Source organism: Fukomys damarensis, unplaced genomic scaffold (genome assembly GCF_012274545.1).
Source record: "Fukomys damarensis isolate Sample0158 unplaced genomic scaffold, DMR_v1.0_HiC HiC_scaffold_1, whole genome shotgun sequence".
In the NCBI taxonomy this organism is placed as follows: domain Eukaryota; kingdom Metazoa; phylum Chordata; class Mammalia; order Rodentia; family Bathyergidae; genus Fukomys; species Fukomys damarensis.
In genome coordinates, this window is record NW_022900913.1 from 69873387 (window position 1) to 69893209 (window position 19823).

The 19823-nt window shown below is 41.0% G+C and overlaps 1 protein-coding gene across 1 annotated transcript in view; it reads left to right on the top strand.

Annotated features, from left to right (window-relative positions):
- The window catches only part of Wdfy4 (WDFY family member 4), a 247344-nt gene that overhangs the window by 39297 nt on the left and 188224 nt on the right, over positions 1–19823 (top strand). The window contains exons 10-12 of the mRNA XM_033761851.1: positions 1352–1456; positions 3135–3325; positions 9935–10497. Of these exons, the coding sequence (XP_033617742.1) occupies positions 1352–1456; positions 3135–3325; positions 9935–10497 (859 nt within the window). The remainder of the gene's footprint in view (positions 1–1351; positions 1457–3134; positions 3326–9934; positions 10498–19823) is intronic.

Below are 19823 nucleotides of genomic sequence, written 5' to 3' on the forward strand. Positions count from 1 at the left end.
TGTTTGCAAATAGGGTTAGAACTAAAGACAGTATGGGCTTGTGAAGTGATACTGTTTGGGTCTGGGTCTCATGGCCAGGCCTTGAACAATACGTTGCTATGTGCTTCTTTTTATCACTCAGTAACTTTATCTCAGCTCATCCTGGATTGCTAATGAAGTGCCACAGAATAGGTAATTTATAAGGAATAGAAGTTCTTCAGGCTATGGTGCTGGAGGGTGGGGTGTCTAATGCTGAGGTGCTGACATCTGGGCAAGACCCTGTTGCTGCAAGATAGGATAGCGGAGGGTGTCACATGGACAGCAGCAAGCATGCCAACTTGGTCTTTGTAACGACTTCCTGTCCCATCATGGGACCCCATCCATATTCATGACCTCATCTAAACCCAATTCTCTCCCATAAGCCCCGCCTCCAAATATCATTAATATGTAAGTTTAGGGATTAAGTTTTCAGCAGAGCAAGTTTTGAAGGACCTATTCCAACCAGACCAAAATTAGTGCCTGAAATCCCATCACGAGTGAAATTGGCATTTTATTTTCTTTGCTTTCCTTGGTGCTTAACTGAGAATTCTTTGTGTTTAGTGTTTCTGTGTTCTCCTAGCTGGGTATTGCTTCTTAGCAGGCTGACATCAAGTTTGCTTGTAAGTCCAACCCCAGTCGTGGCCATCCCTAGGAGATTTTAAACTTTATATGGATGAGGCATCTGGTTGTACTTTGTGCTTTGAGATATCTTGTTGTTCCTTAGACACTCAGTCATTCTTGTGCTTATTCATTTATTCTTTCTTTATCCCCTAAATATATATGTCAAGTTTCCAAGTTGCTTAGGCATTGTTCTGGCATTCAGTGGTATTCAGTGGTGAACCAAGGTGTCTTGTTTGTCTTCATGGATCTACTGGGGCTATGTATTTATCCCAGAATCTCAGGAGCTACCTGACAGCTCACAGCTCAGACCTTCCCAGGGATGAATGGGAATCAGTAGTGGCCAAATGAAGCTCAAGTCAGGGCTCCTTGCTTCATTTGGGGTGATGCTTTTCAAAGTGTGGTCACAGGACCAGCCCTGTCAGCCTCACCTGGCATCTTAGAAATACAGACTGTAGGATAACATCTAATACCTTCTAACTCAGGGAATCTGGGGATTTGGCCCAGTGTGGGATTCTGGAATTCACCCACAAGCCCTCCACAGGGGCTCTGTTGTGTTGTGAATTGTTGGGGAAGTAGGGTTCTATTTTAGGAACTGGGTGCCCACTCCCTTATGATGGACATGTATTTACCTCCTCTTAAGAGGACAGAAAACCAATGTAGGTCATATTATGCATACTTAAAATTTTTTTTGGTTGATTCTTTAATATGACAGGAAACAAAGAGCCCAGTCCTGGCAACCAGGATCTAGAAAGAGAACTCACAGGCGTGATGCTGAGAACTGTAGTGGCACTTCTCAAAGGCTCAGTTCGGAATGCAGGTATGGATAGTGCCAGTTTTGCCTTGCTACTGTTTAGTAAAACAGTGACTCTTTCCTTGTTAGTTAGCTATGTGCTGATTATCTACATTCAAAGGTTATATTCAAGGAATAATATAATTATATAACTATGGCTGTGGCTAATGTCCATTGGCTGGTTGAGGTTCAGTGATCATCAATAAGTCAGTAGACACCTTGGTGAACACTTCTTACTCCTGAGGTTGCAAAATAAGATTGGTGAGCTGAGATTGTGTTTAATCGAGCAATTTCTAGATTAATGAGACAGTGGAACCCCCTCCCCTTTCAAATGAAACCCATTAATATCCTGCCCTAGTGATTATAGATGCTTTATTTTTTTATGATCTAAAGCATGGAGCCCAGGCAAAGAAATTTAGTCCCTTTTTGGGCCAGGGATGTAGCTCAGTAGTATTGCACCTGCCCAGCAAGCACAAGGTCCTGAGTTTGTTCCTCAAAAAACCCAAAACAAAACAAAGCAAACAAAACAAAAGAAAAAAAACCCAAGAAAGTTAGTTCCTTTTTGAGAAATGTAATTTAATACCTTCCTTGTCCAGGATGAATTTAGCAATTTCACCCATTTGGAAATTTGTTAGCTTCCTGAGATTGTGTGGCTTCCAGGTTTTCAAAAGTATATGCATATAAAGAGAAGCAGGTACACCACAGAATTGCATCCATAGACTTGGTGGTTTCTCATCTTTATCTGAGGTCCTCATAGATCATCTATGTTGAATGTAAACATTTTAATTCATTATAGCAGAGGGAAAGTCTCTTAACATTAAATTCCAAAATATTCCCGGGAGGTATTGGTTAAATTCATGTTCTCAGGCTTGCTCCCAGACATTGAGTTAGTATGGATGGAGGCAGAGCTCAGGAATCTCCTCTGGGTCAGGTGACTTCTGTGTGGGGTTATCTGGTCCAGAAATGGAACAACCCTGTCTTCTGGATCTAAGCTGCTCAAATCCACACAAAGCTCAAGGTTTCATTAATTCCTAAGTTTTATTCCATGATTGCTTTAAATATCAATCCTGGGGAGGAAATGTTTAAGATCACTTCTCAGCAAAAGCATACCACCAACTGGATTTCTTTAATTTTCTCCCCAAGAAACTACCTAGGAATTAGATAATGTTCTTAAATTCATATTTAAATTTTTAAATATATTCTTAAATGGTTTGCTTTCTATAAGAATTTGGCAGACAGGAAAAAGAGAATTGTCATCATCCCTGGATTAAGGAATTACACAGAAATAAAGGAAGAGAGCCTAGTTACTTGGTTTTTAAAAAGAAAAAGACTTTTCCTTCCTCTTTTTTTCTATAAGATTACAGTACTTTGTTAATGAGAGTCATGATCTAGTAAAATAGATCTTCCAAACTTATCTCCTATGGGGAGATATGAGTCAAAGGATTTTCAAAAAGTAGAACTCTTACTGGTAAAGAAAGATTTCTACTTTATTGTTAGCTCAACAGTTTCTCTTTGCCTTTTTCTAAAGTCACCCATAATGTATACGATGTATTACAACAGTAACAACACCAAAAAAAAAAAAATACTACTACAGGGCAAAAGCAAAACCTAAAAATGTGGCCAAACAAATGTGAAAGTTGTCAGGAAAAGCTGTCTTTGGGATCGAAGGCCCCTCACTCAGCACCTCCTCTCTATCTGTCCCCAGTGGTCTTGAAGGATCACGGTATGGTGCCTTTCATCAAGATCTTCCTGGATGACCAGTGCTATCGTGAAGCCTCGCTCAGCATCCTGGAGCAGCTTGCGGTCATCAACGCTGAAGAGTACGCCAGCATCATTGTGGGCGCACTGTGCTCCTCCACTCAGGGTGAGCTGCAGCTGAAACTGGATCTCCTGCAGGTAATTTCCCGCCCTGCATTGTGACTGCCTCCCAGGTGGATATGTGCTAGGTGACCCCCATGTGTCCAGGCATTGGTCCTTTTAGGGCCCAGTGTGTTTGCTAGGCAGGACCTTGTGTTAGATAGTGTTAGCTGCTGTAGCAAATAGGCCTCCTGTCCTCAGTTGCAGAGAACACTAGACATTTCTTTCTTGTGCAGAATCCATCAGTGACTGGGTCTGCTGTTCAGGGATAACAGTCACCTGGGCATCCAACTTGGCCCCCAGGCATGGAGATGACAGAGTCCTCCTCACTCAGGCCTGAAATGGGAGCGTGTTAGCTTCTGTCCTGTTTTCTTTGGCATAACTTTGGGGAGGACTCCCTTGGGCACAAAGGGATGGGAAATGAAGTCCCTGGATGGGCAAGTGCTTTCCAGCAGCACTGCCAGCTATGGAAGTGGAGTGAGTCCTGGTTAGACACAGAGGCTGTCATGGGAGGAGAGAAACAGGAGGGACCAGAAGGCTTAGGAGAAAATGTGACCTGGTGATGGAAGCAAAGGGCCATCCAAGGAGAGGGAGCAGCGGGACAAAGGACAAGAGGCCTGGGTTGTTACCTTTGGAGAAGCCTGTTTTTGTAACATTGCTAATAGTTATCAAATATAATGCCGATGCTCTCATTCCCTGTCCTTTCCATCTACTGCTTTCACAATCTCATTGATGTTCCTACCTTTTATCTCTTCTGTCTTTGTGGTCTACATTTTAAAAAAATCCTCTTTTATTATCATCCAAGCTTGCAGCAGTTGGTGAGGCCACAGCAGCATGAATGTTGCTTCCAAAAGTGACACATGATCCAAATTATCATGTGTTCTTAGCTGACAAGAACCCAAACAGTGATTAATTACAGGGTCCCACTCCTCCCAAAATCAGTGACAGTGATTTCTAGGAAGCACAAAGGAAAGTTAAATGTCTTAGAAGATATTTGAATCTCATGATTAAATGCGATAAGGGGATTACAAAAATAGACTGCATAGCAAGGGAGAAAGACATCAAGAATTAATGAGTTACAGACATATTACGGGGATCCATGCACACCCATGTTTATAGTAGCACAATTCAATAGCTAAGTCTTGGAAGTGACTTATATGTCCATCAACAGCTGAATGGATAAATAAAATATGGTTTTTACATACAATGGAGTGCTACTCTGCCATAAAGGAGGATAAACTTGAGTCATTTGTAGGAAAATGAATGCACTTTGAGACTGTAATGTGAAGTGAAATAAATCAGATATACATAGATTCCCTTATATAAGGAACCCAAAGTATAAATAATTTAAAGAACAAAATAAAAGATAGATAATAGGAAACAGGGAAATAAACAAATGGAAAGAAAAATGCAAACGGAAAGAAAACAAAGAGATAGGAGAGGGAAATGAGGGAGAGGAAGGGGACTAAAAAGAATTAAGATATGCTATGCACATGTACCAACTCTTCATGATGAATGTAATCATTATGTACTGCCAGCATGTACTAATAAAAATGAAGAGAAATTAATGAGAGCAGGGGTGTAGCTCAGTGGTACAGTGTTTGCCTAGCATGCATGAGGCCTGGGTTTCATCCCTAGCAACTCGTACTTGATGCACACATGCATGTGCGTGCACACACACACACACACACACACGTGCATGGTAGAAGAAAAGGGGAAGCAATGAAAATTTGGTGCTAGGAAGACCTGAGGTTCACATGGCTCAGTTTTCTAGTGTTGCAGGTAGAGACATCTGGAGCACTTCCTTGACCAGACTAATACCATCCAACTGCTAAGTTGGTGAAGTTAATTTGAACCCAAGACGGTCACCCAAAGACCCAGGGATCTTCCACCTCACTATGTGCTGTGCTCATTTTTGCCTCCTGTGTCTGGGTTTGTGGCTTGATTTACATGTTCCCATGGGGACAGGGAAGGCCGTACCAAAACACTCAGGGCTCTGGCTTTCTGCTGGGTCCACAATTGTTTCTGACACGTTTGTGTCAAAGGTCAAGCAGATCTGCTGAGAATAAAGTTTTGCTTCACTTTGGAGAGTGAAAGCGACTTCTTGTCCAGCATAGAAGAAGGCTCTGTTCTGTGCATGAAGCATTCCTGTTGTTTACTCTACAGCCCAGAGGCATCTTATTGGAGTGCTGGCCCTTGGGCAATAGACTGAATTTCTGGAATTAGCAATGTAAAGCCATTATGGTGTTTTACAGATTCAATATCATTTCAGAACCACACTATCAGGAGAGAATATAAGGAATGAGAGCACAGTGAGCTTATTTAACAAAGTCTTAGCCCGAGCTTGGTGTGCTGGGTCCTGCTGGGCAGTTGAGAGGCCCCAGGAGCTGCCATTGCCATGCAGGGGCCTGGGATGTGAACACATCACTGCCCCTAGAGCCTCATTCAGATTCTCCCAGCAAGAGTCACAGGAGTCACTAGTGAACACTCACTGGGATGAACGTGAGGTCTGCAAGTGCCTTGAAATAATTCTGGGAGCCTCTAGTAACTTTGGAAACAAAGATGTGAAATGAGCTCTTTCTGGCCAGAGCTCCCCTTTCAGAACTGAGAGACACCATGTCTACACTGTGGGTCTTATAACAGTGCGGGGGAAGTACTACACTCCTGGGACAGTGAGGGAATGGAGCAAGCGGTGCCTCCCACAAAGGACTGCCACATCACGGACACCACCCCTTCCCAGTGGCAGAATCCACTAACTCTGGGCAGATCTTTGCAAATCCAGTGGCTCTTCCATACCAACACTGATGTGCACGTGACTGCGCCACCAATCCTGGCAAGCGATAACCGAGTTAAAGGATAATGTAAGCAAATGAATTTCCTCCCTACGGCCGGTGGGACTGTGATTGGGTTATGCACAAATTCAGATTGATTTGCTAATATACATTTAGCTGTTCAACTCTGAGCTTAATTGTATTACCTTACCGGTCTTCCAGCATGACACATGGAAAATTATGAGGAATAACAAATAATAGAATGTGAAATAAATCCTGTTAGTCCTAACATAGTTAGCGTTTTGCAGCCCACATCCATTCTATAGATTCAAGCTGGAGGAATACTAAGTCAGGGACGATGACACGGTAACTGAGTTAGCGATGAGGAAATGTGCTTAACGCTGACCTTTCTTGAAATGTGTCAACCCGAGCCTGATTACTTTGACTTCAGCTGATTAAATTTACTCCCTTCCACAGCCTTGAAGCTCCTGGTGATGCATTGCCTTGCAAAGTTGAGCGACAGTAATGGAGACCCTCTTCCTAGGCCCCCAGTTCCTGACAAATCACTTCCCGAAGTAGCAAAGTATTTATTTTCCTTTATGATAGAAATGTTTCTCTTTATTTGCTATGAAATTAAGCCTTTGTAATTGGATTTTGGACTCTTTACTTTATGACTCTGCAAATATGAAATTAACCCCATCCTAAGAAATAATAGTGCAGCCTACGTTCTAATGAGATTAGCTCCATTTTAGATAATGACTCTGAATTTAATAAATCAAACAAAGCAACAATTAAGGACAGCCATTCCTCCCTCCTCCCCTCCTCCCTTCTATCCTGGGTGAGAAGAAAGCTACTGCCTAGGAATTACAGGTGACAGCCCCTCCGAGAGATATAGACCACCAGGAGGACATTTCCTGGGTTGCTCCTCTTTTAAAACTTCTGCTTTCAAGCACCCACACTTTGCTCTGAAGCATGGAGCTCTTCTAAGCTATGTCTGGCACCAATTTGGACATCTGAAAGATGGGTGCTGGGGCAAGGGGGTTTCTATGGTCATCTGGAAAGCAGTGAAAGAACTCATTTAAGATCTGTTTTTCAATTGTTCACCCTTTCTGGTATTCGTTTTGTCATGTGTCACGTGATAAACCTACAAGTGTCCATCATTCCGTTTGCCCTAAGCCAACCTTTTAGTGGTGTTAAGAGCCCTAAAAATCCTTCACAAAAGTGTTGCCTGGTTAACATCACAGAGCCTGAGATTTCCCAATGCCTCTGTGATTGCTTTATTTTTCATGGCACATGTTGTGTGACCAGGCACACGGTCAGGCTCAGATAGTGAGATGCACACATATCATTTGCCAATAATTGCCCTGCTGTGTAGGAAGGAAGGGGCTAAAAGCATCACATGCTGCAAAGTCAGACTGAGCTTCTGATCAGCTGAAGAAATAGCTCTTTGTTGGGGATGAGTTACTGTTGCAGAGAAGGCGCAGATGGGGTGTCTGTCTTGAGATGCCCCTCCCTGGGGGAGGTAATGACACGCAGTCATTTTGTCTACACACGTGCGCTGGGGCTCAGCCTTCTGTGAGAACCTTGCTCTATCATATACATGCTCATCTCTAAGGACATGTCTACAAATACCAGTCTCTTCTGTGTTTGGAGCAAGTCCACACCCTCACCTTCAAGAGAAAGCAATGTCACCACTGAGTCCCTAATATTTGGTTTTTGCTTCTGTCTTTCTGGTGGTCTGGGAGGTCCAGCTCCTTGAAGTCCATGCTGCAACACTGATTTGACTCCCACAGTGGTGGCTGTGATGCTGCTTTTTCAAACAGTAAAATGACAATGTATTTGCCACACTGAGCTACAGTGGGTTATTACTGGTCTAACCACAGTAATAAGTTAGACATTTCTCTGACTGGGAAAGGATCAAGCAACCCATATTAGTAAGAATGAACTCTTCTCCCTCACTTCATATTGCTTTTTCATTTTGAATATGGTAGTGGACTTTGGCCTTTCATAGATTCTCCTGGTTGCTGTGGTCTTCATTTTGTTTTTAATTTCTCTCAGTGTCACAGGTGGGGTGGTGGGAGACCTCTGAGCAGTTCCTGGCCACCATTTCTCTTTGTCTCTGAAAGAATCCTCCTTCTCATATGTTGGTCAGTATGGCTCAGGTCCTCTCATGTTCTCTGAGCTCAGACATGGGACTGATGACCACGGGTTTCTTATAATGGAATATCACATTAAAGAATACAATTTGCGTTTTGGGACACACATTATATTGTTGTGAATAGACACTCAGCTTAGAGATGCATTTTAGAGATGGAGATAGAAAACTGTCTTTCTCCCAAATTGCATGGCTTCATGTTAGTTACCTATGACTTTACTGAATGTCCATTTGATTTTCTGTATAAAAGAATTTTAAAATTGAGTCTTTCTCCTACTTTTTCTCTAGGCCATCAATTTTTTCTTTGTTAACTTCCATGTGTCCTGCCATAGACTGTCATTCCAAACTGTATGTTTAAGTCAAAAGATAGCCCTTTATTGAAACTGGGAATGTCTCTCTCTCTCTCTCTCTCTCTCTCTCTCTTTTTGAGACAGGGTCTCACTATGTAGTTGAGACTGACCTGGAACTCCCTATGTTGCCCAGACTGGTCTCGAACTCATAGTGATCCTCCTGCGTCAGCCTTCCAAGTCCTGGGATTACAGGCATGCACCACCATGCCCAGATTGGGAATGTCTCTCTTATTTTTTCTCTTTGAACCTTGTTTCAAGCATCCTGGAACTGATGGCAAAATTCTTTCCTTTTCCTATTCTCACTTGAGCACTAAATATCCCAAAGGACAAAGCAAATCAAACTTCTCTGCGGAGTCTACTAATGCTGCTACAGTGCTGTCTACTGTCCAGGGAACATGCACAAAATGCCTGAGTTTAGATAGGGTCCTCTGCAACTGATGGGAGCAATCAACAAATGAATACTCAAACTGCAGACTTTAATATTTATCTGAAATAATCCAGATACTCCTTACTTTTACATGTGACATTAGCACAGAATGAGAATGGCTTAAATGCAGACCTCTCACCTTCCAAAAACACATATTGAGTGCCAGGTGCAGACCATGTACCAGCATCAACGGAGGCCTCATTGAAGTGCTCAGCAAAGCTTTGACTTTAGAAGGAAGTCTGTTTGCCTGAGTAGAAAGGAGTCTGAGCTGTCTGGAGAGTGCTGGATTCTACTGAGAGCTCTGTCAGTGTTTTCTCCATGGGTGTGCTGTTCCATATGCTGTACCTGTGTCTTCTGTTCCTTTGGAGAGTTCTCTTCCCTTCCTGAAAGTCTCATCTCTTCTCATCAGCTTTTAAGTCCATTCCCTGTAGCATCTCTCCTCATGGAATGGACACACCCACCCTGCAGGGAGAGGGTGGATTCCACTGTGGGTTTCCTGTGCAGGGTGAAAGGGGGCTCCTCCCACTAGGCAGGGTCTTGTCAGGTAAGGCTTTGTCCCACTGCAGTGAATGGACCAGGTGTGGTTCCTGGTCATTGGCAGAGAGCTGAGACCACTCCCCAGCAGCATGCTGAGTGTGAGCTAGGGCCAGAGGAAGCCTTCTGAAGGGAGGCCCATTGAAGTCAGGGTGCTGGATGGTCAGGTCAACCCTATCAGTAAGCGCAGGCTTCAGGGACAGCCTTTAGCAACAAGGGACCTACGGGCACCTAAAGAGAAATGTAGTTGAGCGAGATTGATACCCTGTGGTGAGAGAATCCTCAGCTCCTGCTGGAAGGCTCCAGAGGTCCATCAGGGCTGAGCATGTGGATGCCTCTGCAGGGGTCCTGTGTGAGCCGGGTTGTGATCTGACTCCTGTAGTCATGCATTTCATCTGCTTGCTCTTTCAGTCTCTGCTCCGGATCCTCGAGACTCCCAAGGGCCGAGCTGCTTTCCGAGTCTCCAGTGGCTTCCCTGGGCTGCTGTCACTGCTGTCTGACCTGGAAGGCTCTCTCCATGAGCCCCCACTGCAGGCATGGGGTGCCGTGTCCCGCAGCCAGACCCTGGAGCTGCTGCTGCACACTCTCTGTGCCCTGTCTGCTGCGCTGCACCTGGACCCTGTCAACAGTGACTTCTTCCAGAGGCACGGGCTCTTTGAGAAGCTAGCTGAGGACCTCAGCTCACTAGGCTGTTTTGGGGCCCCAGAGGAAGGGGGCGCCCCTCAGCACTCCTGGCCAGACTTAAAGGCCAGAACATTTGCCGAACTGCTGAGCACCGCTTTTTCCCCCAGCTGCCCATTCCCAGCCAAGGCACAGAGCTGCCTGCAGGTCCTCGGCTTCCTGGACAACATGGCCAGCGGCATCCTCCACCTGCGCAGGGATCTGAGGCAGACCCCTGCTGCCCTTGCCCAGAAAGGAGAAGCTGCTGGTGGCCTCCAGGGCAGCTCCAAGCAGTGGCCAGACCTGGGGGAGAGGTAGGGCTTCACTGTCTGCCTTGGGGCATCTGGGTATCACTGTTTCTTTCTTTCTTTTTTTTTTTTCATTGAGTTTATTGGTACATTCTAGATATACAGTACAGTTACATTCATCATTGGGATCTTGTACCTTTACATGACAGGTCTTGGTTCTCATTTTTTCCCCTTATCCCTGCCCTCCCTTCACCCCCTCCTCTCTTCCCTATTTACAAATACTTTATTTCCATTTTTTCATTTTCTCATTTTTTTCCTTTTCTTTTATTACCTTTCCCCTACCCTTCCTATTTCCCCTATACCTTTAGCCCTTTTCTTCCTATTTTACATTGTTAATTATATCATTAGAATCTTATGTACCACTATAGTTTTTCACACCAGAGAATCTATTTGGTATTTATATATGTGTGACTTATTTATTTCACTTAGGAGTATATCCTCAATATGTATCCATTTTAGCTATTACAAACTGTGCCGCTATAAACATAGGTGCGCATATATCACTGTGATATGATTCTTTTAATTCTTTTGGAAAGATACCCAGCAGAGGGGTGGCTGGGTCAAATGGAAACTCTAGTCCCAGCTCTTTGAGGTATCTCCATATTCATTTCCATAGTGGTTGCACCAATCTGCACTCCCACCAACAATGGAGAAGGGTTCCTTTCTCCCCACAACCCCATCAGCATTTGTTATTATTTGATTTCTTGATAGCAGCCATTCTTTGTGGGGTGAGATGGAATCTTTTTCAAATCAACTGGATGGTTTTATACACCTTCTGCTTATTCACATTTGTCTGTTTCTTTTATTTCTTCAAATGTGTGAATCATAGTTTTTTTTTTTTTTGCATGTGTCTTTGGAGAGTCTGGCTCTATGGTCTGTGGTATCACTGAAGGTTCCTTATGATCATGAGCCTTATTCAATGGCTTTGTTTTCCTGGGGTCCTTGTGATCACCCATCTCCCTGGTCTTCTTGCCTAGAGGTCTGAAGCTGATTTTGCAGCCAGGCCATGCAGACTTCCAGAGCCCACACTCTTGGCTCTGTTTTGGGGTGAATTCCTTCTCTGGGTTTCCCTGATTTATGTCCTTCAGAGAGCTCCCCAGAAAGCCTCTGCCCTGGCCAGCCAGACACCAGGCAGGCAGACTTGGGATCTTGGGGTGGAAACTCAGTCACAGTATCTGCCAGCTCTCCAAGGGTGGGCAAACATTTAGAAAATGGATTAAGTTATTAAAGTGATGAAACTAAAATGCTTATTTTCATTTAATTTTCTCTCAAATCCTGGAATGTTACTCATAAGGAAACTAAGAAAGGGTAACATAGACAAAGGATATATATGTGGTAACTGTTAGAGGTAGAATTTGAACCCAGGTCTATTTCCAAAACATGTGTGTGTGCATGTGTGCATGCACGTGTGTGTGTGTGCACACGATTCTGTGCTGTATGTTGGTGTGCACGTCTGTGTGTTCTTATTGCTTTTCTGTGATATTACTGCAGTAATGGCAGTGATCTTAAATGCTCAGGCACTAGAGCCTGCAGTTTAAAGTTTGAGCTATGGTCCTATGGATTGCATTAGACCAGATTCTTTATAGATGACTTCTGTGTCACATTTATCCTACATTGGCAGTGATTTTTAAATTTATGAGTCATGGCTCATAAATATAATTTTTTCCCATTAAAAGAGACCCACAGTCCTTGACCTTCTGTAATGTTAGAGACAGGAAGTGAAACTCCAGCCTCTTGAGGGATTGTGGGTCCAGGGCAGGGGTGGGGTTGGGAACCAGGCAGGATGGCCCTCCAGCCCAAAAGCCCAGCTCTGTCCTCTGCACATTTCAGTGAGTGTGCAGTAGTATCTCAATGTGATTTCGATTTTGGTTTCCTTAATGGCTAATGATATTGAATATCTTTTTGTGTGCTTATTAGCCATCTCCATATCATTGGAGAAATGTCTATTTATGTTCTGTCCATTTTTAATTGATAACAGCTAAGGACTTTCTGTCATTGAGTTGTATGAGTTCTTTATGTATTATGAATACTAGGCCCTCATCAGATACATGATTTGCAAATATTCTATAGGCATTTCATGTTCTTAATGAATGTCTTTTGATGTACAAAATATTTTAATTTTGGTGAAGTCCCTTTTATCTATTTTTTTTCTTTTTTTGCTTGTTATTTTGAAGGCTATATTGCCTAACCCGAGGTCATGAAGAGTTACCTCTATGTTTTCCCTAAAAGTTTTATGTTTTCAATTTCTTGTTGAAGTCATTAGCCCATTTTGAGTTAATTTTTGTATATGATGTGAGAAAGGGGTTTAATGTCAGGATTTTGCTCATGAGTGTTCAATTATCCCAGCACTATTTGTTAAAGAATTCATTCTTGAATGGTGTTCAGATGCTTGTCAAAAATCAAGTGGCCATAGACACATGAATTTATTTCTAGTTTCTGAGTTCTATTTCTTTGGCCTCCTTGTCTTCTCATGCCAATACCATACTGTTTTGATTACCGTATCTTTGAACTTGGGGAAGTGAGAGCAGTGCATATTTATCCTTCTTGCTAAATATTATTATTTTTTTCCTCATTGAGTTTATTGATACATTTTAGGTATACAGTACAGTTACATTCATTATTGGATCTTGTACCTTTACATGACAGGTCTTGGTTCTCATTTTTTCCCCTTGTCCCTGTCCTTCCTTTACCCCTCCTCCCCTCTGCCTTTACGAACACTTCATTTCCATTTTTTCATTTTCTCATATTTTTTCTTTTCCCTTATTAGCTTTCCCCTACCCTTCTCAATTTCCCTACACCTTTAGTCCCTTTCTTCCTATTTCACATTGTCCATTATATCATTAGAATCTTATGTGCTATTATAGTTTATTCACACCAGAGAAACTATTCAGTATTTACACATGTGTGACTTATTTATTTCACTTAGGAGTATATCCTCAATATGTATCCATTTTCCTATGAATGAATCTAATTCTAAATATTACTTTGATCACTTGGGGTTCCTTGCAGTTACTCAGGGATTCGAGGACCAATTTCACTAACTAGTTTGATATTAGCTGTGAACATTTCTTTTTATTGAGTTTATTGGTACAATTTAGGTCTACAATACAGTTACATTCATTACTGGGATGCTGTACCTTCACGTGGCAGGTCTTGGTTCTAATTTTTTCCCTTTGTCCCTGCCCTTCCTTCACCCTTCCTCCCCTCCCCATTAACAAACTCTTTATTTCCATTTTTTCATTTTCTCACATGTTTTCTTTTCCCTTATTTCCCTGCCCCTACCCTTCCCCCTTTCCTTACACCTTTAGCCCTTTTCTTCCTATTTCACACTCTTAATTATCCCATTAGGATCTTGTGTACTATTATAGTTTTTCACACCAGAGAAGCTATTCAGTATTTACACGTGTGACATTTTTTTCGCTTAAGTGTATATCCTCAATATGTGTCCATTTAACTATGAATGACTCTACTTTATCATTCTTTATGGCTGAGTAGTATTCCATTTTATAGAAAAACCACTTCTTCTTTATCCAGTTTCCAACAGATGGGCAGATGGGCTGTTTCCAAGTTTTAGCTGTTACAAACTGTGCTGCTATAAACATTGGTGTGCATATATCATTGTGGTATGATTCTTTTCAATCTTTTGGAGAGATACCCAACAGAGGGACAGCTGGGTCAAATGGAACCTCTAGTCCCAGCTCTTTGAGGTATCTCCATATTGATTTCCATAATGGTTGCACTAGTCTGCAATCCCACCAACAATGGAGAAGGGTTCCTTTGTCTCCACAGCCCCAGCAACATTTGTTATTGGTTGATTTCTTGATAGCAGCCATTCTTTGTGCGGTGAGGTGGAATCTCAGTGTTGTTTTCATCTGCATCTCTTGAATGTCAAGTGATGTGGAGCATTTTTTCACATATTTACTTGCTGCTTTTACTTCTCTATCTGAGAAATGTATGTTCATTTCAGATGCCCATTTTTGAATTGGGTCTTTATATTGGGGGGGACTGATTGTTTTGAGTTCTTTATATATTTTAGATAATAGTCCTTTATCTGAGGAGCAGCTGGTAAAAGTTTTTTCCCACATTGTAGTTTGTCTCTTAGTTCTGTTGATGGTTTCTTTTGCAGTGCAGAAGCTTTTTAATAAGATGAGATCCCAGTTGTTGATTCTTTCTGCTAGTTCCCGTGCTACTGAGGACTTGTTCATAAAGTCTTTTCCTGTGCCAATGTCTTCAAGAATTCTGCCTAATTTATCTTCCAGCAAGTTTAGTGTTTCTGTTTTAATATTTAGATCTTTAATTCACTTTGATTTTAATTAGGTGCATGGTAAAAGATAGGGGTCTAGTTTTAATCTTTGGCAGGTTGAGATCCAGTTTTTCCAACATCATTTATTAAAGAGGTTATCTTTCCTCCAGTGGGGATGGTCAGCTCCTTTGTCAAAGATGAGGTAGCTGAGTACATCTGGAGTTGTTTCTGTATCTTCCAGTCTTTTCCACTGATCCTCAGGTCTGTTTCTTTGCCAGTACCAAGCTGTTTTTATGACAGTGGCTTTGTAGTATAGTTTCTGATTGGGAATTGTTATATCCGCTGCCATGTGTCTGTTGCCTAGGATGGCTTTTGCTATTATAGGTCTCTTATGGTTCCAAATGAATTTTTGGATTCTTCTTTCTAGTTCTGTGAAGTATAGTGTTGGGATTTCAATTGGTATTGCATTGAATCTGTATAGCAGTTTTAATAGTATGGCCATTTTCACTATGTTGATTCTTCTTACCCAGGATCAGGGGATATCTTTCCATTTTCTTATATCCTCTTCGATGTCTTTTTTCAGAGTGCTGTAGTTTTCAGTGTAGAGGTCTTTTGCTTCTTTTGTTAGATTGATTCCCAGATACTTCATGTTTTTGGGTGCTATTGTGAAAGGAATTGTTTCCCTAATTTCTCTCTCAGTGAGTCTGTTGTTTGTGTACAAGAAGGCTATTGATTTTTGGGTGTTGACCTTGTATCCCGCTACTCTACTAAAAGTGTCAATTAAGTCAAGAAGTCTTTTGGTGGAGTTTTTTGGGTCTTCAATGTAGAGTATCATATCATCAGCAAATAATGACAGTTTAACTTCTTCCTTTAATATCTTTATGGTTTTAATTTCTTTCTCTTGTTTAATTACAATGGCTAATATTTCCAGAAAAATATCAAAGAGGAGTGGTGATAGTGGGCATCCTTGTCTTGTTCCTGATTTTAACGTGAAGGTTTTCAGTTTTTGGCCATTTAATATGATGTTGGCTGTTGGTTTTTCATAGATAGCCTTTATTAAGTTGAGATATAGACCATCTATTCCAATTTTTTGCAGGGTTTTTATCATGAATGGGTGTTGAATTTTGTCAAATGCTTTTTCTGCATCTATCAGGAGGATCATGTCCTTGACTTTGTTAATATAGCATATTACATTTATTGATTTATGTATGTTGAACCATCCTTGCATCTCTGGAATAAATCCGACTTGGTCAGGATGTATGATCTTCTTGATGATCCTCTGTATTCTGTTTGCTAGTATTTTATTGAGGATTTTTGCATCTATATTCATTAAGGAGATTGGCCTGTAGTTCTCTTTTTTAGTTACATCTTTTCCTGGTTTGGAAATCAAAGTGATACTTGCTTCCAGAAATGAATTTGGAAGTATTGCTTTTCATTGAAAAGTCTGAAGAGTAATGGCAGTAGTTCTTCTCTAAATGTCTTATAAAATTCAGCAGTGAATCCATCAGGACCTGGGCTTTTCTCTGTTGGTAAGTTTTTAATTACATTTTCAATTTCACTGTTTGTTATTGGGGTATTTGAAATGTTTTTATCTTCTTCATTCAACTTTGGTAATTCATAAGTATCTAGAAATCTGTCTATTTCTTCTGTGTTTTCCATTTTATTAGAGTACAGGTTCTCATAGTAGGTATTAATGATCCTCTGGATTTCTGTGGGATCTGTTGTGACTTTGCCTTTTTCATTCCTGATTGCATGAATCTGAGCCTCTTCTTTCCTTTTTTTGATAAGGTTTGCTAAGGATTTATTGATTTTATTTATTCTTTCAAAAAAACAACTCTTCAATTCATTTATTTTTTGTATCATTTTCTTAGTTTCCATTGCATTGATTTCTGCTATAATCTTTATAATTTCCTCTCTTGTTCAAGCTTTGGGTTTTTCTTGCTCTTATTTTTCTAGGAGCCTAAGAGTCATCATTATGTTGTTTATTTGAGCTTGCTCTTTTTTCCTAATGTGAGCATTCAGTGCTATGAATTTTCTACTTAGAACTGCTTTCATTGTGTCCCATAGATTCCTGTATGTTGTATTGGTGTTTTCGTTTATTTGTAAAAACTGTCTGATTTCTTCTTTGATTTCCTCTGTAATCCATTGATTGTTCAGGAGAGTGTTGTTCAATTTCCACATGTTTGTGAAGTTCCTACGGTTTCTTATGCTATTGATCTCCAGCTTTATTGCACTGTGATCTGATAATATACAGGGAATAACTTCAATTCTTTTGCATTTATTCAAACCTGTTTTGTGAGCTAGTATGTGATCTATCTTGGAGAATGACCCATGTGCAGCTGAAGAGAATGTATATTCTGATTTTGTGGGGTGGAACACTATATAGATGTCTAATAAGTCCATGCGTTCAAAAGCTTGGTTCAGTTCTAGTATTTCATTGTTGATTTTTTGCCTAAATGATCTGTCTTTGTAATAGTGGAGTATTCAGATCCCCCACTACAATTATATTAGTGGTTATTTGGTTTTTCATGTTACTTAATATTTGTTTTATATAGTTGGGGGCATTTATATTTGGTGCATATATGTTTATGATTGTCATTTCTTCCTCTTGGATTGTTTCCTTTACAAGGATATAGTGGCCTTCTTTGTCTCTCTTAATCAGTTTTGGTTTGAAGTTTGCTTTGTCTGTGAATAAGATTGCTGCCCCTGCTTTTTTCTGGGCTCCTGTCACATGGAGAATTGTTTTCCATCCTTTCACTTTCAGTCTATGGGCTTCTTTTTGCACTAGGTGTGTTTCTTGTATACAACATATTGTTGGATTTTGCTTCTTAATCCATTCTGCCAGTCTATCTCTCTTCATTGGTGAATTGAGGCCATTGACATTGATAGTTATAACTGATATGTACTGACTTATTATTGTCCTGTTATTTTCCTTTTGTTGACTCTTTTTAATTTTTTGCCCTCTCCTTTTAGTTTCTTGCCTTGGCTATTTGATTTGCTCTGTTGGGCCTCCTGGTGTTGTGATCTTCATTGTCTTTTTCTGGGATATTGTTTAAAATTCCTTGTAGTGCTGGTTTGGTATTCATGAAGTTTCTCAGGAGTTCTTTGTCATGGAAGTATCTTATTTCTCCATCCATTTTGAAAGAGAGTTTTGCAGGATACATCAATCTTGGTTGTAGGTTGTTTTGTTTTAGAACTTGAAATATTTCACTCCAGGCTCTCCTTGACCTGAGGGTTTGTGCTGAAAAGTCTGCTGTGATTCTGATGGGTTTTACTTTGCATGTGATTTGTTTCTTTTCTCTTACTGCTTGTAGTATTTTGTTCTTCTGTTGGGTTTCTGGGATCTTGATTATTATATGTCTAGGTGTAGATTTTTTTTTTTTTGATCGTGGCTAGTTGGAGTTCTATATGCCTCGCTTATCTATGTGTCAAAATCTTCCTCTCTGTTTGGGAAGTTTTCCATCATTAATTTTGTGAACAGCTTTTTAAAGTCATTTGCATTTTCTCCTGCTACTTCATGGATTCCTATCAGTCTTATGTTATTCTTCTTTGTATCATCTAGGAGTTGTTGGATCGATTTCTCACGATCCCTTACAGTTTTTAAGAGACCTCTCTTTTCAAGGTCACTGTCTGCAATTCTATCTTTTATGTCTGAGATTCTATCTTCACAATCTTTTATTCTGTTGCATATACTTTCAATAGAGGTTTTAATCTCCTGTATATCTGTTTGAATCTGTTTCATGGATTCCATTTCTTTCGTATGTTGGGTGTTCATTGTTTCCATTTCTTTCTTATTCTAGGCCTTCATGGTTTCTATTGTGTTCCTAAGCTCATCTATTTTTTTATCAGTTTCTGTTCTGGAGTCTTGAATCATGTCTTTCATTTTGCTCACCATCTCTATGGTTATCTGGGAAATTATTTCTGTTTTGGGATTTTCTAGAGCTTGATTCATCAGTTTCATTACTTCCTGTGCTGTGAGTTCTGAGTGTCCTGGAGGTTCACTATCAGACTTTTCATCCTCCTTTGCCCTCCTGTTTGCCATTGGTGGACTGGAAGTCTGTCTTTGTGTCTTGCTTAAGTGTTTTCTCATCTTTATTTTTGCTGTTGGGTTGCCCTTGATTCTATCTCTGGGTCATCAAATCTTCCTGATATCTTTATGTCCCAGCCTTTGATTCTCTAATGACTTATAGACATTCTCATTTTCATAATTGAGAAAACAACTCATCAAATCAGTCCCTATCCTTTATCCCAGTTGATACAATCAGGAACAGAATAGGATCAATTACCACCCTTTATAGCCAACCATGACTCTGCAGAGTGAGTCAAAGGACTGGCACAATCAGGGGATCTGAGAGCCTGGGGTTGGGGGAGGCAGTGCTCAGTGGCGCCGAAGTGGCTATCCTCCTGGAGGTTAGTCTGGGTAATCAATGGTGCCCCCAGGGAAAGGCGCAGCTATGGAGGAGGCCAGTAGATTGGGCCAGGTGGCACTGCAGAGGGAGATCTGAAGTCCAAGCTGGGGCCGCTGTCCCAAAACACCCTTCTGGCACTAGGTCAGGGCAATCAATGGCTGTGAACATTTCATAAATGTCCCTGTATAATGATGAGGAAGTTCCTATTTATTCCTAGAGCTTTTATCATGAAAGAATGTTGATATTTGTCAGATGCTCTTTATGCCATAAATGAGGCTGTCATGTGTTCTTTTCCCTTTGCCTATTCATGTGGTGTATTGCTGATAAAAATTCTACTGATCATGGTATATGAGCCCTTACACATGCTTTAGATAACATTACAGATAGGATTTTTTTTTATTGAGTTTATTGGTACATTTAGGGATACAGTACAGTTACATTCATTGTTGGGATCATGTACCTTTACATGGCAAGTCTTGATTCTCATTTTTTCCCCTTACCTCTGCCCTCCCTTCACCCCCTCCTCCCCTCCCCATCTACAAACACTTTATTTTCATCTTTTCATTCTCTCACATTTTTTTCTTTTCCCTTTTTGTTCTTCCCCTACGTATCACACCTTCCCTACACCTTTAGCTCCTTTCCTCCCATTTCTAAATGTCAGTAATCTTATTAGAATCTTA